At 43.6% G+C, this 25,112-nt stretch overlaps 3 protein-coding genes across 3 annotated transcripts; 2 read left to right on the top strand and 1 right to left on the bottom strand.

Moving 5' to 3' along the window:
- Positions 1 to 242: 242 nt before the first annotated feature.
- On the bottom strand, positions 243 to 3,576 carry LOC136955743 (ubiquitin carboxyl-terminal hydrolase 50-like). The gene is made up of 8 exons (XM_067249467.1): positions 3,557 to 3,576; positions 2,630 to 2,842; positions 2,258 to 2,480; positions 1,967 to 1,974; positions 1,572 to 1,746; positions 1,011 to 1,153; positions 523 to 655; positions 243 to 431 (listed from the first exon to the last, which is right to left on the bottom strand). The coding sequence occupies exons 1-8, from the start codon at positions 3,574 to 3,576 to the stop codon at positions 243 to 245; spliced, it is 1,104 nt and encodes a 367-aa protein (XP_067105568.1).
- A 654-nt stretch (positions 3,577 to 4,230) lies between these two features.
- On the top strand, positions 4,231 to 10,380 carry pex16 (peroxisomal biogenesis factor 16). The gene is made up of 11 exons (XM_067249258.1): positions 4,231 to 4,415; positions 5,242 to 5,277; positions 5,925 to 6,001; positions 6,129 to 6,250; positions 6,455 to 6,555; positions 6,803 to 6,883; positions 7,233 to 7,385; positions 8,246 to 8,318; positions 8,681 to 8,800; positions 9,817 to 9,881; positions 10,039 to 10,380. The coding sequence occupies exons 1-11, from the start codon at positions 4,286 to 4,288 to the stop codon at positions 10,095 to 10,097; spliced, it is 1,017 nt and encodes a 338-aa protein (XP_067105359.1). The 5' UTR covers positions 4,231 to 4,285; the 3' UTR covers positions 10,098 to 10,380.
- A 1,207-nt stretch (positions 10,381 to 11,587) lies between these two features.
- On the top strand, positions 11,588 to 23,018 carry tmod2 (tropomodulin 2). Its single transcript, XM_067249218.1, has 10 exons — positions 11,588 to 11,711; positions 16,185 to 16,384; positions 16,618 to 16,774; positions 19,559 to 19,681; positions 20,421 to 20,495; positions 20,584 to 20,714; positions 20,805 to 20,912; positions 21,355 to 21,498; positions 21,612 to 21,756; positions 22,506 to 23,018. The coding sequence occupies exons 2-10, from the start codon at positions 16,259 to 16,261 to the stop codon at positions 22,535 to 22,537; spliced, it is 1,041 nt and encodes a 346-aa protein (XP_067105319.1). The 5' UTR covers positions 11,588 to 11,711; positions 16,185 to 16,258; the 3' UTR covers positions 22,538 to 23,018.
- Positions 23,019 to 25,112: the final 2,094 nt, after the last annotated feature.

The following is a 25,112-nucleotide window of genomic DNA, read 5'->3' as shown; positions in this document are numbered from 1 at the left end:
GCCAGTGCCATGGATAATTAACACTCGATTGAGGGGTTTAATCAGATTGGTTAGAAAGGTCCAACTATAACCATAACTCCAAGTATGACAGTAACAAATGAATATACTACCTACAACCCTAAGCACCCATGGTTGAGTCTTGCTGTCAGACACTGGGATGTCCCCACTAGGAGGGAATAGGGATTGCCGGTCTGTTTTGGCTTGGATCCCAGCAGCCCAGAGATGTCGATGTTCGGGTAAGGTTACAGTCCGGGGACGTCAGGCCCGGTGAAGGGCCTGCGGCTGTACAGCAGGATGTAGGCGTTGGGGGACTGGACCAGGAAGTCCTGTATCTCTGTGACAGTTGTGTCATCAAACCGGTGCCAGGCATGGGATAAGGTGCTGTGGCACAGAGCTGTGTAGTGACCCATGTCCAGATCCCCTGTGTGGTTCTGAGGAGCAAATATACAATACACACACACGGACACACTTCACCCAAAATGTAAACTTGTCTGTGACTGTTAGTGTGTGAGTAGTACTCACCACCACAGCATACAGAGAATAGCTGGTGTAGAGAGCTGACGGGGAGGTCAAGAATGGAGACAGGTCCAGATTGTCCATTGAGAAGAGGACATTAGTCCTTAGCTTTTTCTTCTCTGTCCCATGGCAACCAAAACTGTAAGTAACATTATGATTATGATGAGAGACAGACATTCAAGGGAACTTAATGCAACCAAGGTTTTAAGACGCTAGACTATTCTGTGGCTGTTGTGTCCGGGTACAATGTTGTTGTTTATCACGCTTGTTTAGCGAATGTTGTTGTTTACATTTAGTCATTTAGCAGACGCTCTTATCCAGAGCAACTTACATTAAGTACAGGAACATTCCCCCGAGGCAAGTAGGGTGAAGTGCTTTGCCCAAGGACACAACGTCATTTTTCACGGCCGGGAATCGAACTGGCAACCTTCAGGTTACTAGCCCAATTCCCTAACCGCTCAGCCACCTGACTCCCTGTTTAGCTATACACCCACCGCTTGAGGTGAAGCATGAGGATCTCTGGAGGTTTGGAGAGAGTGGTGAGTACTGCTGTATCTCTCTTGATCCCACACTCTGTACACAGCTTCTGGTCTCCACCTGTCAGAGTGCTCTGCTGGAAGAACAGAGACAAGCAGTCCTGCAGAATGGACACAAGACACAAGGAGATTTAGGGGCAGGGTTATGTAAACATAGTCAGGGTTATTAAAGGATAGTTCTGGTCAGGGGAAGTACAAAATGATAGTTAGGGTCAAGGTTACAAAAGGATAGTTTGCTTTCTCTGATAAACTCAAGTTTTTAATTCCAGATTATAGTCAGAAATAGTTCTGTCAAAAAAATATTTCTGTCAAACGAGCAGTTGGTATTATCACTGCCTGTACTCTGCCAGAGGCGGGTTAGGGTTAGTCAATAATGAGATTACAGCTGTATGTGACATAGTACAGTACAGTTAGCCTAGCTGTTTGTGAACAATTCCTATGCAAGTACTATGCTCTGCGCCCTATCGCACACAGTGATAAAAGAGTAAATTTTTTATCTGAAGACAGCTTAACCCACACCTGAAGAGAGCACTTGTACACGTCTGCAGGGATGGGCAGGGACAGTATGGTGAAGACTTGGTTGCTCTGCCCTTGCTGGTCACAGCGCATGCACAGTGTCACATAACTCAGCTGTCCCTCAAACAGACGTGTGACGATGGTGGACTCCCCTCCTGGGGACTTCCTGCCACGACGGCTGGAGAAGCGTGTCGCTCCCTTCTGCAGGGCAGAGACACAAAAACTTACACCGCCACACACGTGATGAGTCTCCGGCGACCTGAGTGAGACAGTGTCTACCTACACATGATAGCTTCATACTCCAAGCTGTCAGGAAGATAAATTCTCTCCCCTCACTCCCCCCAGCCATATCCTCCAGTCTGACAGGAAGCTGAAATCCCCCCCCCCCCTAAAATCACTCAGGACTCTGCAACAAATCTCTTGCACTTTTAGCACTTTTAACACTTTTAGCACTTTTAGCACTTTTAGCACCTTTAGCACTTTTAGCACTTATACACTTTACAGGAAACTTGTGCTGCTGTATGTGAATATGTATGTTTTAGGAAATGTCTTGTCTTATTGTGTCTGTTGTGCCTGTGCTTTTTATATGTTTCACTGTGGGAGAGTGGGAAACGTCATATAGATTCCTTTTAATGTCTTGACGTGAAGAAATTGACAATAAAGCTACTTGATACTTGGTGATGAGTCACCGGTGGCCTGAGGGAGGCAGTGTCTACCTTTTTGAGGTCGTCGTGGAGGGCGTTTAGCAGGAACAACAGCAGCTCCTGAGCATCCTGCTGGGAGTGATTGTTGAACTGAGGGTGGAGAGAACTCACCATGGACCTCACATCCGCTGGGACGTAGCTGGTGCTCTGGCCCAACCACACCTCCTCCAGAAGGGTCACAAATACCCTCACAACCACGCTCTCGTGCCTGGATGAAAGGAAAGAGAGAGAGGTGCAGAGACCACCATGTTTTAGCAAATATTCTTCAGTTAGGGGTGATAAAATGGTACTTTGTGGTTGCTATGTCACAGAAAGATAGAGACACGACACAAACCGACACACACGCATCCGTCTTACTTGGCCAGCTCGGTTTGTGTGTGGCGGCTGAGAAGGTATTCCACCAGGGGCACAGTGGAGCAGAGACACTGTAGAACAGCATTCATGTAGCAGGAATTTCCTGAATTGATCAGTCCACACACTCCAGGTTTCCTGCTCCCTGGCACCCCCCACAGAGAGCTGGCCCCCTCCTCCTCCATGCACATCTCCAGATCACGACTGCTCTGGCCCAAGCTGCAGAGCCAATCAAGACACAAGACAGTTTTGAGAGAGTAAGAGAGGAGGTTTAGCTGAAGAAAGGGGCAAGACATCTTCCCTGTGTCTGGTCTCTCTTTGTAAGGTGCAAATGGAGGTACACCTCCCAGGTCAGAGGAACAACTTTGTCAGTCTCCCTTCCATGCCAGTGAGGCCCGACAGAAGCCTGGGGCTCCATTAACTCAACGCCCAGGAGAGGAGCTCATAAACCAGGTCGCCACGGCAGGTGAGCACGGCTGAGGAAGACATCAGAAACTGGCCAAGGACCAACACGTGTCCGAGAAGAGGAAAGAGATCTGTGCTACACACCCACTGTTTGTTTCTATTCAACCTCAGAGCAGTTCTCAAGTTAAAATACACTCTGACACACCTGAGCACCTGCCGTGAAGATAAATCATCAATGTGTTTCTTCTCAGTGTGTGAATGCAGCTAAAACAACTGTGTCGTCGCAACCTGTCAACACTGACACCTTTAGTGATCACAAAGAGACTATCTAGGGTTTTACATTGTGTTTTTTTTGTGTGTGTTTTTATTTAATACTTTGTGAATCATGGTCGAGTAAATCAAATGTATATTCAAACTGCCAGCAGAAAGTGCTGGCAAAGAAAATCTTAAATGGTAATGAGAATACATGATGTCAGCATTTTGAAAGGAATTCAATGTGCTGCTTCAGTCGAGTGAAACTCAACGTACCTCCCATCATCATCATCCATCTTGCTGCATGTGCTGGTATGAGTCTCCGCTTTGATGACATCAGGTGGTCTTTATGATATCATACTGTAGTATTTGAAGGTCAGAACCTTCTGTTAGAACTAATAGGAGGTTCTGTTGCAGGCACAATGACATCATGCACTGACATCACAGCATCTAAAAAATGATCTCACAGTATCTTGTCTTTAAAAAAAATCTCAGTTAACTGTAACTCTAATTATAAAACAACAATTTATATTCTTACTCTAATTCTAATATGACCAAACTCTACCCTACTAGCCCTGACCCAACCATAACATGATGCCTGACCAAATATAAAAAGTTTTAAAATTATTAATTGGGAATATATTTTAATGGGGTAAATTTGGAAAAACACTCGGACTCAACATTGTAAGAAGATACATGTTTTTTGAATAAAATTGTATTGCATTTAACCTAGGTCCCTAACGCGACAGATTGTCACATTGATGTCGAACTTCTACTATGAAATCAACTTTACTTCGGTTATGATTTATAGGCTATTACGTGTGAAGTCTGATGGAAGTTATATTTTTATGAGACCACCTTACCTGCGGAGGGCAGCAACGCTGTTAAGCGTCTAGTTTGCCTAAAAGGAAAAAGAAGAGGAAGAAGCCTAGCTTGTAGTCTGTCGGAAGAAAAAGAAAACAAACAGCTTGCGTCTTTTATTATTTTACGGATGTCTTTGAGAAAATGCCTTTCACAACATGCACTGAAAAACTGACTCAATGTTACGAGCGGTACCGGGAATATGTCACAAAAAATCCAGCAGCAACTGCACAGCTAGAGAGTGCGGTCCGAACCTTGTCCTATCTGATTGCAGGTGAGTTCCGCTGTCTAGATAGACCCAACTATAAGGACTTGAAAAGTTATAATGAGAGTGCATTAGGGTGTAAAATAACGCGAATGATCACGCCGTTCTTTTCGTTCTGCTTGGTCTATGTAGCTAGCTAGAGCTAGTTCGATTACAGAGCCTGTGACAGTAGCGGCAGTATGTTTTCTAGCTACAGGTGGTATTTACACCGTTATAGCTAGGTATAGCCTATGTCCATGTTCTCTTTGTAACTCAAAACGGGTAGTCAGCCTTCGCCCCAACTAAATGCTGTCTTATCTATGAAGTGATAATTAGACAAACACACCGGGTTTAGTTGCTCGGCCTTCTGCAATTTGTTTTCATTTTATACGTATAACTGCTCAACATATATGTACGTGGTAATGATGTTTACGATTCATGCATTTGTAAAGGCTGTGAATATTGCTCCAACGACTTCCTTAATAAACAACATGTGCGTCACTGTAGCGACATTCAATGTCGTCAGTCAGTACAGATGGCTAACCTTTAGTTCTGATAGAGCTGCAGCTCCTCATATTGTCAGGCAGGGTATTCCACTGACTTGTCGCTTTTACAGAAAAAACTGACTGACCAAATACAGAAAAACTGACTGACCAAATACAGAAAAAACTGACTGACCAAATACAGTTATCGGCCTTATTAATCATCCAGTTTAGCACACCCTGTGAACGTGCAGTCATTGTATTATTTAAAATCAAATATAAAAGAATACAGAGCCAAACATTCTCTGTAAAAGTGTTATAAAGTTATAGCAACAATTAAATTAATGATATGTGCTTTTGTGACTCATTCTCAGGGAGGTTTACAGACTGCCATGAAATCTCTGAACTAGGTAAGTGAGCAGTCATTTGATATTGTAATCCAGTAAACCAGATCGTAAATATGATAACAGACATCAAACAGACGGTCAATACAACAGTTAACATTTTACATTTACATTTTTGTCATTTAGCAGACGCTCTTATCCAGAGCGACTTACAGTAAGTACAGGGACATTCCCCCGAGGCAAGTAGGGTGAAGTGCCTTGCCCAAGGACACAATGTCATGTTGCATGGCCAGGAATCGAACCAGCGACCTTCTGGTTACTAGCCCGATTCTCTAACCGCTCAGCCACCTGACTCCCATACAATAACATACAACACAAAATGGTTAAGAGGTTATAAAATGAGAACAGGTCTACTAGGCTATCAACAATGGGAGTCAGGTGGCTGAGCAGTTAGGGAATCGGGCTAGTAATCTGAAGGTTGCCAGTTCGATTCTTGGCCGTGTCAATTGACGTTGTGTCCTTGGGCAAGGCACTTCACCCTACTTGCCTCGGGGGGAATGTCCCTGTACTTACTGTAAGTCGCTCTGGATAAGAGCGTCTGCTAAATGACTAAATGTAAATGTAACAAAGTATTCAGCAGCAGTTTAGCTGGGTTACAATGGAATATGTTTGTATCTTTTCACAGTATTGGTATTATTTTGGGTCTGTTTTAGTATACACAGCTTCCAATCTGTTGGTGTTGCTGAACGATGGCATACTGCGCAAAGCACTTTGTCGCACGATACCTAGGGTGAGTGCATCCTCACTTTAGTCCTGGGTGCTTCCCCTCTTCAATCCTTCTCCTTTCCCCCTAACAGTCCACACCACACCATATACTTACAATAGGATGTTGTGTTTTTTTTAATGAATAATTTCAGCAAAAGATCCTTACCTGGCTATCTGCACTGGAGTATGTGGAGGTCTTTGTGGAAATGGGGGCCACTAAGCTGTGGGGTGAATGTGGCCGCTGGCTGGTCATTGGGATCATCCACATCCTGAAGTATGACTTCTGTTATAATAATAATGATGGTAACTGCAGTGATATAGAATGGTTGAATAATGTGCATCCTTTTTTGTGTTATAGGTAATTGCATTAAAAACAATTTACCAATCTTTTATTTTATTTGTTTTCATAACATTTGTCATCCATAGTTGTTATATTTTTCACATTAGCTTTTAACACCACCACTTCCTTATTTTCCAGAGCAATCTTGCGCATCCAGCTGCTCTTTTGGTACAAATCAGGCATTCAGACTTCACCTCCTATAATACCCCTGGACAGAGAAGCAGGTCTCAGAAACCAAGGTCAGAGTTACTAAAAGTAGCACAAATTAAAATACAATTCCAAAATGATTGAAAAAAAACCATTATTGTGATCAGTAATACATAAAAATGGTACAGTGAATAATGTCGGAACTACATTAAAGTAGATATTATGAATATATGCTTTGTCTGTCCATATGTGTAACCTCTTCAAAGAGTGTTACCCAAGAGTCAAACTCAAAGACGAGGATGAATATTAAAAATATTTCCTTCTGCATGTCCTTTACAGACACAGAACATGATGACCACCCTGAAGACCCTTCCTTTGTAGGCCAGCGGTCAGGGCGGGTGATCAGGCCACTTGGCAGCAGTAAGACAGGCACTCATACTGAAAGGGCAGCTGATATTTAGGTTTTTGTTGATATCATTTAATGTATAACTAGTTTGATGGGGTGATATGATGAGTAAAAGGGCCCTTCAAAATGCTCATTTGTTGATGATTCTTGAGAAGGAAACTAAAACAAAAAGTGGTCCATATTAATCAACATCAAACAGAATACAACATAAAATCATCATTTACTACATGTAGGTGATTTTGGGATGTTCACTTAATATTAACAATGTGGATTTAAGACTTACTTCTGCACACTACAGTATATAGAACCTATATCAAGCACCTTGTGGGAAAATATGACAGATTGTTTTCACATCTCTCTCAGCGCCCCCTCTGCACACCAGGCTGTGGGAGGCACCTGGCAGGGAGAGGAGGCAGGACTGTGAACACCCTCCTTCTGATCCCCCTGCTCCCACACTGCTGGGTTTCCAGGAGACCTTGGCAGAGTCTCTCTTTATTGGACGCCCACTCGTGCACTGTATCCTTCCTACGCAGTCTGTCACTGTATTTGGGGAGTCAGGTGGCTGAGCGGTTAGGGAATCGGGATAGTAATCAGAAGGTTGCCGGTTCGATTCTAGGCCGTGAAAAATGGCGTTGTGTCCTTGGGCAAGGCACTTCACCCTACTTGCCTCGGGGGAATGTCCCTGTACTTACTGTAAGTCGCTCTGGATAAAAGCGTCTGCTAAATGACTAAAATGTAAATGTAAAATGTATCCACGTCTCAAGCCTTAGAAATAGTTTCTCTTACAGACCCGTTCTGTAGATTGTAGAGTATGCATTCTATCAAAAGTTTTAAGCATTGGTAACTTGTCTTTGTGAGTTCAAGGTTTTAATTGAGAACTTGATTTAAAACAGGCCGAGGTGGTCAAGAATACAGATACACCTGACAACCACTAGGTGGCGCTCGGAGTGCTTGAGTAGAACGGGTCTGACCAACTTTTCATGAATAAAACACTGTCACTAAACATCAGACAGGGAAACGCTGTGAAACAGTTTGGCTCCATTTGAAAACCTCTGTTGTGCAGAGTTGGTTGGATTAGACAAACTGAGAATTGACTGACCTTTTATATCTTAATGGTTTCCAGTTTTTTTTAATTATCTTTGTCTCTGATGATGTGCATTGACTGGGGTTTTATTTGAAAATTATGATAAAAGCGTGAATACTGTAGTTGAAATGAATAGGGAGCAAAGAAAGTGTCCGTCTGATAGTTATATTTATTTTACATACGTATATACTTAGATATGGATTAAGTATAGGAGAAACAGATGTGTCATGTTATAGTTGTTTGATATTGTTTCTTCCGTTATAAGTGTTTGTTCCGTAATGCAAAAATGCAGTGCTTTCACTTGGATTATGTGGAAAACGCTCCTGGAAACCATGGGTTATCTCTGGAGTCCTTGAAATAACCAGGTAGGTGCTTTCGAAAAGTATTTGTTTGTTTGGATTTGTTTTCATACTTGCTTTTGAATACAAATATTATTACTTTTAAGAACAACATATGTTATTTACATGAGTATTCAAACTCTTTGGAAGAATTCAATCACAAGCAAATTATCTTGTAATGATGTAAAAATGTTGGTATATATTTATGGTCAGTATGGACTAGTTACCACATAATGATGTTTAAACAAAATAACTTGTTATATTAGTAATTATAACTCATAAAGGTAACACAATGTATGTCTCACACCCAGCACTAGCTAGCTTTGAAATAAGATGAAAAAGAATACATAAAAAATAAAAACATGAGCCTTTTTGTCTGCTTTTCCTAGTTTCGCATTGCTTTATGACACAAAATCTCTGACGCGACCAGAAAGAGCCGAGTTGAGAAGAAGAGCCTTCCTACTTCTCTACTACCTGCTGCGTTCACCTTTCTACGACAGATACTCAGAGTAAGTTCTATTAGCCTGGCTGCTATCCAAACACAGTCTACACCCCCTCGTCCCAGTAAAGCTTCAATACAGTAGGTTAGATGAGCCCTAAGGACACACGTCAGCTTTCTCTGTGTGGGGGAGGTGTGTTTGTGTGTGTGTGTGTGTGTGTGTGTGAGGTGGGGGGGGAATTCCCTCGACCCAGATGGACAACCCCAGGTCCTAATCCTGTTTTTCTCAAGGGGCTTCTGGAAGCATGAGAGATGTGTCAGCAGGGTTAGGGTCAGTGAGACTGTCTAGGCAGTGTGTGAGATGCTTCTTGAGAGTAGATCAACTTATTAATTGACCGCTCCTGAAAATAAAACGGCTCCTGCTTGTCAGCGATGCCAAAGTGGGGCAAGGTTCGACATGCCAGTGCCAGACCAGACGCAGTCAACTTCACGGTGCCCTTCCATGGCGGACACAGGTGGCAGCGAAACATGACTACCACCTGTCTTCCTATCCGGAACCAAAGCTTGCGAGCGTAGGAGGGCCGCTTGTGGAGATATGGCAGGCCTGATTTGAACGAGGGCCAATTGGAACGAACGGCGGCCAATTCACATTGGGGGAATCCTTAGCCAAAAGCAGTCCATTTGTAATATGAATGAGGTCCGTATATTGCAACGGTACAGGACGGACTTCACGTCCATGTGAAGAACAAGAATGATACAAGAATGTGGCCCCCTCAATTCACAAGCAATATTTTACTCTTTATCTCTTTATCTTGCTCTCAAGCAAAGATAACTGAGAACAATATTTTACTAAAGGCTTTAGATAACCAACCCCATTCAGTTGTTGAGAGTGTGATCCTTTGTCACCTTTGAAGTATTCAAATTCATGCCACAGCGGTCCTTTGTAAAGTGTCAGTAGTAAAGTTAACACTCAGACCACAAGAGGACTTAGAATTGGTGTTGGTGAGAAAAAAAATAACGAACATCAGTTATAGTGTGGAAACATTTCTGAATTCCTTCTTTAACCAACCTGCTTGTTTCACACAGGACAAAGATTATTTTCCTACTTAGATTCCTGGCTGAATATGTACCTGGAGTTGGACTTATTGCACGTAAGTGCTTATTATATAATGACTGTGCACATCTCACCTTGTGAGCTCACACAAAGTAATGATTAATTTCTGCCAAAACCCTAAAGTCTGGCATATCGAATAAAAACGCCATTCTATGTCCCTGTTGTCTTTTAATTCTCTCAAACTGGTTCCTCAGGCCCTCTAATGGATTACCTTCCTGTCTGGCAGAAGATCTATTTCTACAACTGGGGATAGGAGCTTTGGCCGGAAGAGAATGTTGTTTATTCGTTGAGAGAGGAAGATTTTTTAACTGCAGAGACTCACAAGCACAAGTCTACAGACATTGTGTTAAATTGGTGTATGGTTATGCCATGTTAATCTACAAAGAGGTCTGTGCATGTTGATGTACGTATTATACCCGTAGGCATGTATTGATTGCACATTGGCCTAAATCTGTTTTTCATATGCTATTTTACTATTTTCTCAATACAAAATCATTGTAACATTAAAAGTGAACAATAAATATGGAGGTGGATTACTTCTTTGAATATGCATATTGTAGTACAGCAGTCATCTGATCACAGATAACACCTTTTGTTGTCATCATTATGAGTAATTGCTGACATGACCATTTTCCCAGAAAAATCACACTCCCAAAGGATATAACATTCAGGTACTTAAATGCTCTTTCCATTTTTACCTTTTCAATTTGTTTGGCTATTAAATGTAAGTATGGTCCTACATGGGGTCTTTTGATACCAAACACAAAAGAAGGAAGACACTGATACTGTCTGAAATGCCATGTTTGGTCAAAATGCAGACTCGATGTATTCAAGATCAATGCCCAGATGTTTATTCACCCATTCTCATGTTAATTGTGATAAGTGTGGATCAATTTAGGCTTACTGCCAAACATACCCATTGCCCCTACAACTAAACACAAACAAATAACCTCAAACGGTATTGAACCGAATATTTATCTAGACGTATTTGGAATGCTAGGAATAAAACACGCAATGTAATTGTGACGCAATAAATAAATAAATATACTAATATTCTAATTTCTCGAATTAACTCTTGAGTGCGTCATTTGCGTGTAATTTTGTTGTTCGGTGCAGATGTATAATCATAAACAACACTAGGTCTACATATTGTTGGCATTACAGGACGATAAAAGCCTATTGAAATATATCCTTTGGCAGAAACTACACGTGGACACCTGACCCTCCTTTCGATATCACTTTTAAAAAACCATGGTCCAAAAGGACTTATGTCTCTTGGTGGTCCACTAAAATGTCATCATTAAAAGTAATTAACTTTTTCCATATCCGCAACTTTGTTTTAATGTAACAGAAACATTTGATTATCTTGCATCTCTAGCTTTGATTGTGACTTTATAGCTTGGTTAGTACTAGAATAGTAAAATCAAGAAAGTTCAGCCATGCATTTCCAACACTTTTATCATTAGCCTTATCACAGATACGTTATGAGCGTATATTTAGAGGGCTAGATTGTACATCTGGCTATTGTGCCAACTAAAACAAATATGAACCGCCATCCTCCATCCATGAACTCCTGATTGCCTCCCATATCGTAACTGTTCTGGTTGGTTATTTCATAGGTTAGGTGGGACTTATGGTAATGACGTTGGCTCATTGGTTTGCGTTGGAAAAGCTATTCTCTCATTTGTGGAACTGAACTGTTTGATGGGCGTACACTGGCTTGTCTCCACTTTTCCCGTGTACCGCCCTTCAGATGAGAAAGTAAGCAGCCGTAGAGCCATCGTATCCTTTCTTGAATACAGAGTAATTTGACAACGCCTTCCGGAGTATAGTGTGAGCTGAAGTTGCCTTGCCGCAGTAGCTTCAGGTACGATGACTCCAAATATGTTTCAGTGAATGTGTTTTGTCTACTTACTGATGATGAGGTTACAGCGCGTTCATATATTCAACCAGTTAGCTAGCTAGCCACATTAGCACACCCTCGTTTTGTCATTTAGGGTCGAATAGATAGCCTGACTAGTCTAACTTGTCTTGTCTAGCCACATACGTTTAAGAACATATTAAGCTAACTGTTGGGTTTTATTCTACATATCTGGTTATAATTGTTTTAATACGGTTTGTGTGTAAAGTAGCGACGAAGAGAGAATTAGCTAGCTAGCAGCTAGTTCCTTAGCTGACGTTGTTTCCCCTGATTACATTTAGTAATTCTAATTTATTTATCATATCATCACTGTTCTTATATTGTTCGCGGCCTTACCCCGGCCTTGTGACTTTAACACCAAATTAATGTTTCTTTTATACTTGACATATTAGTCAAACAGTTACCTGTTAAATTTAACTGTAGGCTACATTAATACTACTAGCGTATCAATGGTTGTCATGTTACAACGGGTCCAGTAAATTCTACTACAGTTAGTCTATCAAGATGGAGATTATCACTATTAAATGCATGATATAGGCTATAATAGAAATGGCAATTTTTTTGAAAACGCTTGCACCAGGCATCTTTTTATGTATCGATAGTTTGTGACTTATTTAAATTGTTTCTGATGGCAAATACATTGTATATTATTGACTTAGACAACCCCTGTCTCAGAATGCGTATATCAGTGGTATACACTGCGATTTTCGTTGTTTATTGAAAGGAGGGCATTTCAAGTGATGTTCTGTTGTTCTTCTGAATGAAGGGTGTGGTCCAGCCTTCAGACGTGAGGGGAAATGCCTCAATATGAACTTTGTGTCAGATTTCAGGACAGTCTTGAAAGGTTGGTAGCTTGTTGTTAGCTAAACAAACGTCTCTTATGTCCACCTCCACTGAAGTGCCTAATCACTGTGTGGTAGTGAACATTTGCTGACTTTACGTTTCAGGCAGTGCGGCTGTATGTCGCATCAACCCCACTGTGCGTTATGATAATTAACTGTTTTATCAGGACAGAGAATGCTCAGGCCTCAGTGAACTGTGAAATCCGCAAGGTACATGACATGTCATCATCCCTTCGAGTGCGTGTGATGATCACTTATGTTGTTTACTGGTGTGAGCCTTGTTGAAATAGAATAAGGAAGAGGCACTCCTCAAATTCCAACCTCATTACATAGGCTCTCTGTCAGATAGAGGGGGAGAAACAGACTCCCGGTTGTAACCTAGCTTGTCAACAGCTAGATTAGTTTTATTGTTTTAAGTGTTATGCAACAGCACACTCAAACTCTCACTCCTTAGTCAAACTATTAAGCAATCCCATAACATTTATGGTGAAAGAATTGTATGTTACCAACATTACGTTTTTCTTTCTCATTCTCTCCCCCACCCCCCCTCCACCTCCATCTGTTTTCCATCATTTTCTGTCCTTCCCCAACCACACTGGGAGTCCCGCATGCCAGAAGAGGAGAGAACAAAACTAAGGGGGGATGGAGTGAAATAGAATCAGATGTAAAAATGTCATAGAGAGAGGAAGATAATTACATAATAGAAGGAAAAAGAATAGGAGAGAAGGGGGGAGAGGGTGTAGGAGGCCTGTGTCTCGTGGGATTGCAGAGTTAGGACATTCTAAGTATAGCCTGCACTCATGGGTCCTGTTCTGGTAGTAAAGTAATGACTATTCTCAATATTTCCCCCTTTCAATTGTTCAGACAGGACTGGAGAAGATTTAGGCCAACGCCTACCAGCTTACATCTTTGGACGCATGCTTGAAATGGAAACATGTCATTTTGTTATGGTGTAAACAGCGTCTGGTGGTGCCTGTCCTAGGATGTGTAGTTGTGTGAGACGAGTTGCAGTCTTTTTTAAAGAATCAAATTAAATCTGTCTTTTTTTTTGCAATGTAAGAGTCATCACAACACCCTCTACTCACGTTATACGGGATTTAATAGCTTCGTTTTTTGCTTACCTTTAGCAAAAACGCCTTGTATGGTGCCAGCTAATATGATGACTTCAGCCTGCGAAGGTGTGTGCCGATTAGCGAGTGTATGCGTTTGTTATGGGTGTGTCTGGACCAGTACAGCAGACGAAGCGAATAAGAGTATCAGTCCAGTGTTATTACTGGCCCGTGGCCATCTGTTGTGTTGGAGGATTAGCGGTTTGGAAAAGGAGAAAGGCATAGACCCTGCCATACATTTAGATCCTCTTGTGTCTTAACCTCCATCCCCCACCGTCCTTACTGTGTTTGCATTCTCTTATTACTCCTGTCAAGGCAATAGCATTACCAAATTCAGTGGATTTTAATGTTGTCAAGGCCTGGACAAGGTGCTGGAAGTGTTCCATACTCCAAATAGAAATTCAATTGAGACCTTGTGACCGGATAAGGCCACTGCAGTAAGCTGAATCCACTGTCATGTTTGTGGAACCATCCTTGGACTGTTCTAGTCTTGAGGTTATGGAGCATTACTCTGCTGAAGAACTCCATTAGCAAATGCATTAATGCTGCCATGAAACCATGCCCCCGATTGGCAATAATGTTCTGATATCCAGTGGCATTCAACCTTCCTCCACGTTTGTTTAGGGGCCCATGTAAGCCCCACAGCATCACAGCACTAGCCTGGGAACCAGACGAATCGCAGCTCATGTTTATTTGCTCTGGTGAATGATCTGGCCACCCTCTCATTCAAACAGATTTCCCCCCGACATGAAAAGTGACGGGCCAATCACAACCATCAGAAGAAGTTTGATGTAACTTGCGAAATTCAGACTTGCAAATATAACTTTGAATTTGGAAATTATTGACCTTGATTACTATGGATTTATCTGCTTCTATTTGTCAGTCATTAATCAAATATGTCTAAAAGCAGAGGAACATTGAATGACTCCATTATCATCCTTGTACATTTACTGCTTGAATGGAGTTTTCCCCCTTAGTATCATCAGTCTAGACGGAATGTGCCTCCACTGCTCAGGACAAATTCCCTACTCTGATTTAGTTTGCAATAACGAGTTAGAGTAATCACCATTTGTATAATATTAGTACCATCAAGACTGACCTTTACATCTACTTAAACGTTAACCCCCATCAAGGTTGTGTTACGACCATTGGATTAGGGCGTTAGCATATTACTGTGGGTTTTATGACTTAGAGGGTGTAATGGAGGACGGGCAGATAGGAAATGGTAAACAACCCAGTGGATCAGAGTCCTGAGACGGTGGGCTGTGGAAGGAAAACCCAGATCCTGGGGGGTTTGATCCAGGCTGTGGCCGGGCCGCTCGGTGGACACTCCGAGACTCGTCCTGTTAGCGCTGGTCTTGGCTGTGTGCTTGAAAGTTGCCGTCTTCCTGAAGGGGGGAACCTTCGGCCGTGTCTGAGGTTGTGTGCACTCGTGCAGTTTTTCTCCCAGGTTTTCTTTGGTTCCCCGTTTATCATTCCCTTAATCCAGAGCGGTCCTGCCCTGCGGCAGTGAAGCATTCCCATCGCATGATGCTCTCCACCAGCCAATCAACTTTGTTCATTTGGGGGGGTTTTGTGCTTGAAGTTCACTCACATTGGAAATATTCTCTGTGGCTGAGTCTCATTTTACAGCAAAATGCTTGAAGAAACAGTGCCACAGAATACAACATAATAAGAAAAAAACGGTGTCTCCACAGAGTGGAGATCATATGTAGTGTTCAGCTGGAGAATCTGGAGTCTATGAGAGCGCTTGTTTTAATTACAGTGCAGGGCCAGGTTAGGTCCTTTTGTCCTGCCTTCTGACAGGTGATACACTTAATCACACATGCGTCTGACGGCTTGCTTTACAGAACATTGCTTCGATCCTGTTGGTAATCCTATTCATCTGTCTAGAGCTGTCAATTGAATTGCGCAAATATTTGTCAAACTCAATATGTCTGCCACCTTACGAAACAGGCTCTGACCTCTATTTTGCCTGAGAAAGGCTCTCTCTTGTCCCAGCTGTGGATGACTGTGTGTGTGTGTGTGTGTTCTTTCCTATTTACAACCATAGCTGTTACAGGGTTTCCCACAGAAAATGTGTTAGTTAAGGTGGCAGGGTGGGGTTTGCCGGAGGGGGGGTAGTTTGTGTGATAGACTAATGTCAGGGGGGGATAGTTTGTGCGATAGACTAATGCGTTCTGCAGACAAGGGAGACTGGCATTTTGTAATGGAAGGGAGAAAACAGGACAGAGTAACACGGCGGGTATCGCTATACAACGTAGTTAAGGCGGCAGGCGTGTGTTGCTAAGGCGGCCGCCTTAACTGAAAAGTCCTGCGAGAAACCCTGTGTTACCTGAAGCCTCCATGTCTCAGACTGTAAAAAGGAAATCATCTTGTCGTAAATACATGACTTGGCAATCACGTTTTGGACCAAAATGTAACGTTCTTCTCTCTCGTGTCTCTGTCTGTCCTGTGTGTGCCGGAAGGTGGCCCCCCTGTCCTGTCCGTGCACGCTGAGCCTGAGAGACCGAGTCCTGCAGCTGTGTCTTCAGACGGGATCATGGCGCTGTCCTTCAAGAAAGACCTGGACAAGTACAAGGAGATCGACGAGGATGAGATTCTCAACAAGCTCTCCGAGGAGGAACTCAAACAGCTGGAGACGGCCCTAGAGGAGATGGATCCTGAGGTGGGGGTTGGAGGAGGAGGAGATGGAGCAGGATGTGGAGGAGAGAGGAGGAGGGATGGGGGGAGAAAGAGGGAGGTCTAGCAGGATGGGGAAAGGAGCAGGAGGGAGGATGAGCGGGATGGTGGTAGATACTAGGACATATGCCAGTGAATGAAGAGACAGCATTCAACCTCAAACTTCTCGTTTTTTCGAGAAGCTGTACTAAGTAATGAATGGTGCGTCTTCCACCCCAGAATGCCCTCCTGCCAGCGAGTATGCGCCAGAAGGATCAGACCAACAAACAAACAACTGGGACGTTCAACAGAGATCGCCTCCTCAACTACCTGGAGAAGGAGGCACTGGAGTACAAGGACAGAGAGGACATCCTCCCCTTCACCGGCGAGAGAAAAGGTGTGTGTCCGTGTATGTGTGTGTGTGTGGGTGTGTGTGTGCAGGTGTGCGCTCACCCAGCGAGCCGACAGTTGGGCAGTAGGGTGGGAACAGGGTGGAGCTGTTTGTGCTCTCAGTTTGCGTATCATTGATGTTAAGTATCAGTTGTGTGTTGTATTCTAGGTGAGGATTGGATTTCAGACTGAAAGAAGGAAGGGGGAGAGAGGGAGAGATATAGAGGGAGGGGGAGGAGGCTACAGATGTCAAGCTGTTCACTTATTCATTCAGCTTGGCTCTCAGTTACACACATTACATACAGCATTAGCACAGCTTGTACAGCACTAGCACAGGCCAACCCTGTTATAAAGAAAATTATTTGGAGACTTCACATTCATCCAGCTATTATTCAAGGGTTTCGAAAGAGTATTTATCGGACCGATTAATCGGTCTGCTGATAAATCGGTTGACATTTCCTTTGTGACGTGATGCAGTGTTTCCCATTAATTACCTAAATGGTGACGGCCAGCCATAGTGTGATTTGTCCTGCCTCTCAACTTTGCTCTCAAAGTTTACCTGATTGATGGATTTAACTTAAAAATGTGCAGAATCTTCTTCTGGGGGAGCAAGCCCCCGGACCCTCTAGGGGTCCCCCCCTAGTTCACCTCCTCACAGTCTCACAATATCCTGTGAGAAACACTGATGATGTGACAAAAGTGGTTTAAACAAATTCTGCTGGGAGTCGGAGTAGTAATCCGAAGGTTGCCAGTTCGATTCCCAGTCGTGCCAAATGACGTTGTGTCCTTGGGCAAGGCACTTCACCCTACTTGCTTCGGGGGGAATGTCCCTGTACTTACTGTAAGTCGCTCTGGATAAGAGCGTCTGCTAAATGACTAAATGTAAATGTCCTGTGATTCTTTTTGAAACACAGCTGGGTGGAAATAGAGAGCCGGTTCTAGAACTGGAGACATCCAATCACGTTGAAGAGGATCTTTGGTCATGACATTCTTTTCAGCAGGAATCTGGTAGTGTGTGTATATTTTAGAACTTGGGAAACACAAATCAGTGGTGGTTTTGTGGAATGTAGCAGATTATTTATTTGTATTACTACTGGCCACTACTGATAAATAGTTTGAGCCACACTCCTCAACCGCTAATCCTGCCTTGGTTAGACTTGTGTAAACCTCTTCAGCACGGTAAGTTCTGCGGTGATACAAAGGCAATTTAGTTAAGATAGGCGTTTTCAGTTCACACCAAGGTCAGATCAGTGTAGCTCCCATGATATTCTGAGGTAAATTTTCGGTACAGTTGAAGAAGAGTGTGTATATTTTATTTCGTCATCTGGTGTTACTCAATGGGTGAAGTTAGTTGAGGTCTACTAGACTGTTTATGCCACGGGTGAAGCTTGGCTTGCTGCTTACTTTGTCAGACTTAACTTTGAGGGTTTAGGTTGGTTGTAGGTGCTGTTTTGTGGGCGTAAGGGAAGCCCTCTGTGACATTGCTTGTAAAGAGGGAGAAATAAATATGATTGGATAAACAGTGCCCTTTTGAAACTTTTCATTGGGTTAGGAGTTGCTGAAAGCCTCTGTTGTCATGGGCGTTGTCATGGCTCAACCCAGTGTTCTTTCTCTCGCTCCGGCTGTTCCTCTCTTTCTCAGTCATGCTTCTTTTCACTTAAAAGTTTCTAAATGTAGCCTTTACCTCGAGTGCTCTGCTTGTCCTCAGCTTGGATTTACACTTTCTTCTGTTTAAGGATGACATGAACCACTCATGATCTGGCCAGCGTAAAAAAAACATTTGACACTATTTATTCTTTATTTTGTAACTTTCTTTATTCCCCTGACATGAAATATGACTGTTATTCTGGGTAATTCCTAGGCAGTTTAGTCCTGAGGGATTGCCACAGGATGCAGGGTAATGGCTGTATTTACTGTTCACAAGCTTTACGGAAGTGCCAAGGCTCTTAGAGAGGAGCACTGTTTGAGTGTTCTGGCTGACACAGAGGGGGGGGGGGGGAGAGAGGGTCGGAAGGGGAGAAAGAGGGGGATAGAGAGACGGGGGGGGGGGGAGAGAGAGAGAGGAACAGAGGAATGGAGACAGGGGAGAGAGAGAGAGAGGAACAGAGGAAGAGACGGGAGAGAGGGGAACAGAGGAAGAGAGACGGGGGAGAGAGAGAGCAGTGGGACATGCTGAGGGGACGGAAGTTGATGAAAACTGAATATTTTCTCTGCGTGAGGCGGGTGGGGAACATCCAGTCTGAACTGGGGGTCGGGTCGGGGGCTATTAAGATTGGTTAAGGGTATGTGGAGGCAGGCGTGCTGTAAAGGAAGTTGCTGGTCTGCGGCCCAGCAGCACTGGTGTGGTTTCCACTCCATTCTTTATTCCACGACTTCCTTCGGTCTTTCCTCTCGCTGTGTGGGCTACCACAGAGATGCCCCTGAGGCCGGCCAGACTGAAACACAGAGATTTGGACACATCAGGATCTGTTGTGTCTTTTGAGACTTCAGGGGATCGGAAGGCAGAGTGACATGCTCAGATGGAGGAGGGAGAGAGGGAGGGAGGGAGGTAGGTAGGGATAGAATAATGAGATGGAAGACTAGAAAGAGGTCCGCACAAGGCAGCAGATAAGTCAGTCAATTATTCCCAAGAATCACTAGCAAATAGAGTTTGTACTGTGACAAAACGGTGCTGAGAAAAAACAATCTAAGATGGCTAACTGTAGCTAACCTGTGCAAGGTGTCAATAGAAGCAAAGCTTTATAAACACACATCCTGCGGCTGCTGTCTTACTACGTCTTTCTCTCTGCAGGTAAAGCATTTGTTCCCAAGCAGAAGACCTCGGAGATGCGCTCAGAGGAAGTCACGACCCTCGACCCAGAACTAGAGGAAGCCCTGTCCAGCGCCACAGACACAGAGCTGTGTGACCTAGCAGGTAAGGGGTGGGGGGGGCGCCTCGGGAAAGGGGAGTGGGTGTGGGTGTTGGGAGGGGGCATACATGGTAACAGTGTAAAGGCCCTTGCACACGGAGTGCGAAATTCTCGTATGCGTTTTTTCGCAATCGTCAGCCTCAACATTCGGTGGCTCTGAATTGCCAAAAAACCTATCAAAATGCTGGCTATGGATGCGAATACGCAGAAAATCGAACCGGATCCGAACTTTTTTTTGACGGACGACAGTTTCGGAGGCGGTGTGGAAGCGCGATTGACATAACGTGAAGTCGTATTTATTTTTTAACGTGCGAACATTTCGGATACGAATTTCGGACTCAGTGTGCAATGGCCTTAAGTCTTCAAACAGATTGTCTGTATTTATAAACCAGCCACAGTGACACCCACACCTGGTGTTTTGTGACTGTGTCTCCTCCAACTGTCCTCTCTCCAGGGGCAGGAGAACACTAGCTCTTCTCACTCTGTGTTTCATTCCCATGGCTCTGGAGATTGTGTGTGTGTGTGTGTCTGCTTGTGTGTGTGTGTGTGGAGCGTGAGAGAGCTTACTGTGCAGAAGGATAGCCTGTCCTGCTTTTGTCTCCGAGGAAGCTTTTGTTCCCCAGCAGTGAATGACTAGTGGAGAGATGCGTCTGGTTGAGATTGATATGCATCCCTAATCCGTTCATCTCACACACAAACAAACACATGACTCGCCTTCTGTGTGTGTGCGCGTTCTGGTTACAGCAATCCTCGGGGTACACACACTGGTGACCAGCACTCAGACCTACGATGGGACCAGCAGTAAAGAGGGATTCAACAGTGAGTGCACAACTCGAGTCGCTTGATGCAAACATCTCTGAGGTAGCTCCAGTGTTGTAACTGCTGGTTGTGGTTGAACGCCTTCCAGATGTGATCAAAGGAGAGAAGATGAACCCGGTGTTCGACGAGCCTCCCAACCCCACCAACGTTGAGGATACCCTGCAGAGGATAAAGAGCGATGACAGCTCTCTAACAGACGTTAACCTCAACAACATCAAGGTACGCCAACGCACTCCTTTTCAGAACCTTATGACTCTTAGAGTCCAACAGCTGTGATATGACTCTTTCCTTTTTTGTTTTTCTCTCCAGAACATTCCCATTCCCACACTGAAGGACTTTGCCAAGGCTATGGAAAACAACACTCACGTCAAGAAGTTCAGTCTGGCGGCCACCAGGAGTAACGACCCCATCGCTGTGGTGTGTTCTCTCCGTTCCGTTCTCTCTGTTCCGTTCTCTCTGTTCCGTTCTCTCTGTTCCGTTCTCTCTGTTCCGTTCTCCCTGTTCCGTTCTCTCTGTTCCGTTCTCCCTGTTCCGTTCTCTCTGTTCCGTTCTCCCTGTTCCGTTCTCTCTGTTCCGTTCTCTCTGTTCCGTTCTCTCTGTTCCGTTCTCTCTGTTCCGTTCTCTCTGTTCCGTTCTCTCTGTTCCGTTCTCTCTGTTCCGTTCTCTCTGTTCCGTTCTCTCTGTTCCGTTCTCTCTGTTCCATTCTCACTGTTCAGTTTTCACTGTTCCGTTCTCTCTGTTCCGTTCTCTCTGTTCCGTTCTCACTGTTCCGTTCTCTCTGTTCCGCTGAGGTTATCTTGGATGTGGAGAGCCTGATGCTTTGTGAGAGCTAACAGACTGTACCTCTCCCCCCCTCCAGGCCTTCAGTGAGATGTTGAGGGAGAACAAGACCTTGCGGTGTCTGAACCTCGAGTCCAACTTCATCACTGGAGCCGGCGTGCAGGCCCTGGTGGATGCCCTGAGAGATAACGACACACTCATAGAGATCAAGATAGACAACCAGGTAACACACACACGCTCACACACACATTCACAAACGTGCAGGCACACACCCATGCACAGACTGACCTCTGGGCAGATCTTGACCTGTGTCGTTCTTTTCCCCCTCTGTTTCAGAGGCAGCAGTTGGGTACAACGGTAGAGATGGAGATCGCTAAGATGTTAGAGGAGAACCATAGCATAGTGAAGTTCGGCTACCATTTCACCCAGCAAGGACCACGATCTAGAGCCGCTGGAGCCATCACCAAGAACAACGATCTGGGTGAGACACGCTCTCCATGAAAGCCTTGTTCATCCTGTTCTCCAATCTGCAGGTCGTTTCTGTGGCAAATCCATTCAGCTTTGGGTGTTTTTTTTTTTGTATTCCATATCTGGCTAGTCCTTTCTTCCCTTGACCCCATTTTCTGTCTGCTTCCATTCTGAAGCTGTGGGCTTCTTCTTCTGTCTCACCAGCTGGTGGAGTGTTCAACCCGGGTTAGATCTCCAACTCTCCACACTGGCCATGTGACTGCCCAGCCAAGGCCTCAGATTCTCTGTCTCTCTGTCTCAGTCTCTCTCTGTCTCTCTCTGTCTCTGTCTCTCTGTCTCTCTCTCTCTGTGTTTCTCTCTCTGTGTTTCTCTGTGTTTCTCTCTCTCTCTCTCTCTCTGTTTCTCTTTCTCTCTCTCTCTCTCTCTCCGTCTCTGAGCTCAGAGGTTCCTCAGAACGTAGTATCACAGGTCTGTGTGTTTGGAGCTAGGTTTCCTTGGATGCACTTGAGTGGTGTTAACTCCCAACAGTTTGGATATGTTCCTGCACTTGCACTAACTGCATTAGAATGGGTCTGAAGGGTGTGAAGTAGGTTCACATTGTTGTTTTTGACACGACTAACAGGATTGAGATGGTTTGGTGTGTCAAGGATTTTTAGAGTCTGACCTCTTTCTTTCATGATTCATTATGCTTTTTTGGTTTTTGTATTCTCTGCTTCTCTCCCTTTTCCCCCCCATTTCTTACTCATGCACTCTCTCCTGCAGTGCGCAAGAGGCGAGTGGAGGGGGACTTGTAAGGATGGAGCCGATCCTCTCTCAGCCAATCCTGTCGTCTCATCTCACCATGTGGAATACTTTCAGCCAATCCCCTGGTCTCATCTCATGTGTGGAACCTTAGTCTTGTGCCAAACCACGGAGCAAGGCGCCCTCAACCAGAACCAACATTTGAGAAGAAGGGAAATAACTGGAAATGCCCTCTCCCATACATTATTCTTATTATTATGATATTGTCATGTTACGATTACAACTGTAAACCTTTTTGTTATTGTTGTTATTTTTGTCAGCTGATTTCAGCTGCTCTTTTTCTTTGAGCTTCTATACAACTATTCTTTTCCTCTTTTTTTTTTTTTTTTTTTCTTATCTTCTCTTTTTTTTTTTACTATGCTTTGAGCATGATGAACAGGACAAACATATGTGTACAGAACCAAGTAACCATTCACAGAAGGATACACATGTAACCCTGAACTAAACACTTAGTTTTTGCTATAACATCTACTGTAAAAAAAAAAAAAAAACATCTGGACAAAGGTTGTAGGGCCTTATGCTTCATATATTGCTAAATATAGAACTCCATAGAACGAACAAGTCTTTTGTTTAACTTCCTGTTAAACTTCCTGGATAAATTGGAGCTGCTGCTCGTGTCTGTCCACTGGTCTTTAGCATGACTTGCAGTGTTGGGGTTAGAGGTCAAACTAGTCTTGTTTAGTATTGGAGAGCACTGTGAGACTGTAAGGTAGTCCACTAATGTAGAGCCGTCTGTCTGGCATAGAGATGACAGTTGGCCCAACTGGCTGTTAGCTTCTTGGTGACATGCAGCTTTGTCCAATGCTAAATCAGGTGCTGGTTTTAAAACTGGGGTGGCATGAAGGAAGATGCAGCACTGGCAGTCTGGTAGCTCTGTGGTATAGATGGATGTTAACACAATGTAGGAATGACACACTGAGCAGAAGGGCACACAATTTTCAAGTCTTAATACTTGTTACAAGTTTTTCTGTCAACTACATTTAGTCATTTTAGCAGACGCTCTTATCCATCTTATCAACTGTGGCTGTTATGATTCGGTTCAGACAGACTTTGGGTTCTCAAACGGTTAATTTTCTTTATTATTGGTAAAAGGGATAACGTTTAAAAAATGGGGGTTTGAGAGAGAGTGGGTTTGTACTACGACTGCTCTCACACTGAGGAAGTAGTGACCAACTTAACCACTGGGCTTCTCTTGTACTGAACCATGCCAAAGACTAACATATGCAGCATTTGAGTATATATACTGAACATTTTAAGTTCAGTTCCTTTACATATTAAAGTAGTTTGCTGATAGACTTAAAGGAGAACACCAATGGGTTATTTGCACATTTCACGTGCACCGTGTCATCACTCTGTGTAGTGACGAGTAAATCTTTCCTGTCTGTGTGGCAGTTTAGGAAGATTTTCAGATGAATTGTTAATGGTTGGGAAAAGAAAAGGCAGGCACCAGTATGCACATTTTACTTTTGTGTACACATGCCCAAACTCCATTCATGGATCACAAGAAATGAATTTAATGAATTACCCACATCTGTTCCCAATTCAGAATTTAAAGACTAGTCTGATGTAGACAGACACACTCAGTGCTCTGAAGCAGGGTCCAAAATATTGGCATACATTGTGCTTAACTGGATTTACTTTCTTGAACACTAGTTGTCTGCAGAGGCACAGTTGGACCAATAAAACTGTTACACTGTGTGTATAAGCACTCTGTAATAAGAACTATGTCGGTATACCTGGTGTAACATAGATCACGTCATGTTTTTATTACAGCCATTACATTCTGTTTGATCTGTTTAGATTAAAAAATAATAAAAAGAAGCTAACTCGATAGTCTGGCTGAGCAAGGCTGTGGGACTAACTGTATACTATCATGCTTTTTCTCATAAAACCCTCTTGTGATGTGTCGTTATTCCGTTATGAAGCTTTCCTGGTGCGTAAAACCGCCAGAATTTTGCTCTGCTCTGATATTGTGGTCTTTTGATGTTTATTAATATTATAACTATGATAGAGGGCCATCTCAGAGTTTCACACACGGAAAAAGACCGCTAAATATTAGCCAGAGTGTTGAGAATTTTGTACCATTCCGCTCCAGGTCTGAACTCAAGAAGAGGAAATAAGATGTACTGTTATTAAACCACAACACTTGCTAAAGGCACTGTTAAATATAAGACGTCCTCGAATAATAAATGTTTTTGCATACTCGCTCCTGCCTCTTTACTTTGGACTGCGTTCTGGCCATGTTTGTAGTTCTTGGACTGACACTTGTAGTTTCCTCAAAAACAGATGTACAGGAAGAGGATGCAAATTGGGTTTCATGTTGTGTTGTTGACGATGCAAAACCAGTGAAAGAAGATCTAACAATATACTATCCTGTACTTTAAAAAGTCAACAAGGCTCCAACTTTGTACATGCTATACTGACCATTACTCTTGCAAGGTTGTCTATTGTTACTGCAAAACTGGGTGTGTTCACACTTGGCCAGTTATCAAGTACCTAAACAAAAGGTGCTCCCATATCGACAGTGATAAGGCCAGGCCTTATTAGAATTATTCTGCAGGTGTTGTG

The sequence above is a fragment of the Osmerus mordax genome, chromosome 13 (genome assembly GCF_038355195.1).
Source record: "Osmerus mordax isolate fOsmMor3 chromosome 13, fOsmMor3.pri, whole genome shotgun sequence".
In the NCBI taxonomy this organism is placed as follows: Eukaryota; Metazoa; Chordata; class Actinopteri; order Osmeriformes; family Osmeridae; genus Osmerus; species Osmerus mordax.
The sequence above is the reverse complement of the archived record's forward strand: the minus strand, read 5'-3'. Positions and strand labels throughout refer to the sequence as shown.

Bases quoted from the DNA above. Each gene is read 5' to 3' on its own strand.
- LOC136955743 (XM_067249467.1), bottom strand. From the start codon at position 3,576: ATGGATGATGATGATGGGAG. The intron at 656-1,010 runs GTGGGTGTATAG...TGTTACTTACAG, and splicing joins CTCATGCTTCACCTCAAGCG to TTTTGGTTGCCATGGGACAG. The intron at 432-522 runs GTGAGTACTACT...TTTGCTCCTCAG, and splicing joins ATTCTCTGTATGCTGTGGTG to AACCACACAGGGGATCTGGA.
- pex16 (XM_067249258.1), top strand. From the start codon at position 4,286: ATGCCTTTCACAACATGCACTGAAAAACTGACTCAATGTTACGAGCGG. The intron at 6,002-6,128 runs GTGAGTGCATCC...GAATAATTTCAG, and splicing joins TTTGTCGCACGATACCTAGG to CAAAAGATCCTTACCTGGCT. The intron at 8,319-8,680 runs GTAGGTGCTTTC...TGCTTTTCCTAG, and splicing joins GGAGTCCTTGAAATAACCAG to TTTCGCATTGCTTTATGACA.
- tmod2 (XM_067249218.1), top strand. From the start codon at position 16,259: ATGGCGCTGTCCTTCAAGAAAGACCTGGACAAGTACAAGGAGATCGAC. The intron at 16,385-16,617 runs GTGGGGGTTGGA...CTTCCACCCCAG, and splicing joins TAGAGGAGATGGATCCTGAG to AATGCCCTCCTGCCAGCGAG. The intron at 21,499-21,611 runs GTAACACACACA...CCTCTGTTTCAG, and splicing joins AGATCAAGATAGACAACCAG to AGGCAGCAGTTGGGTACAAC.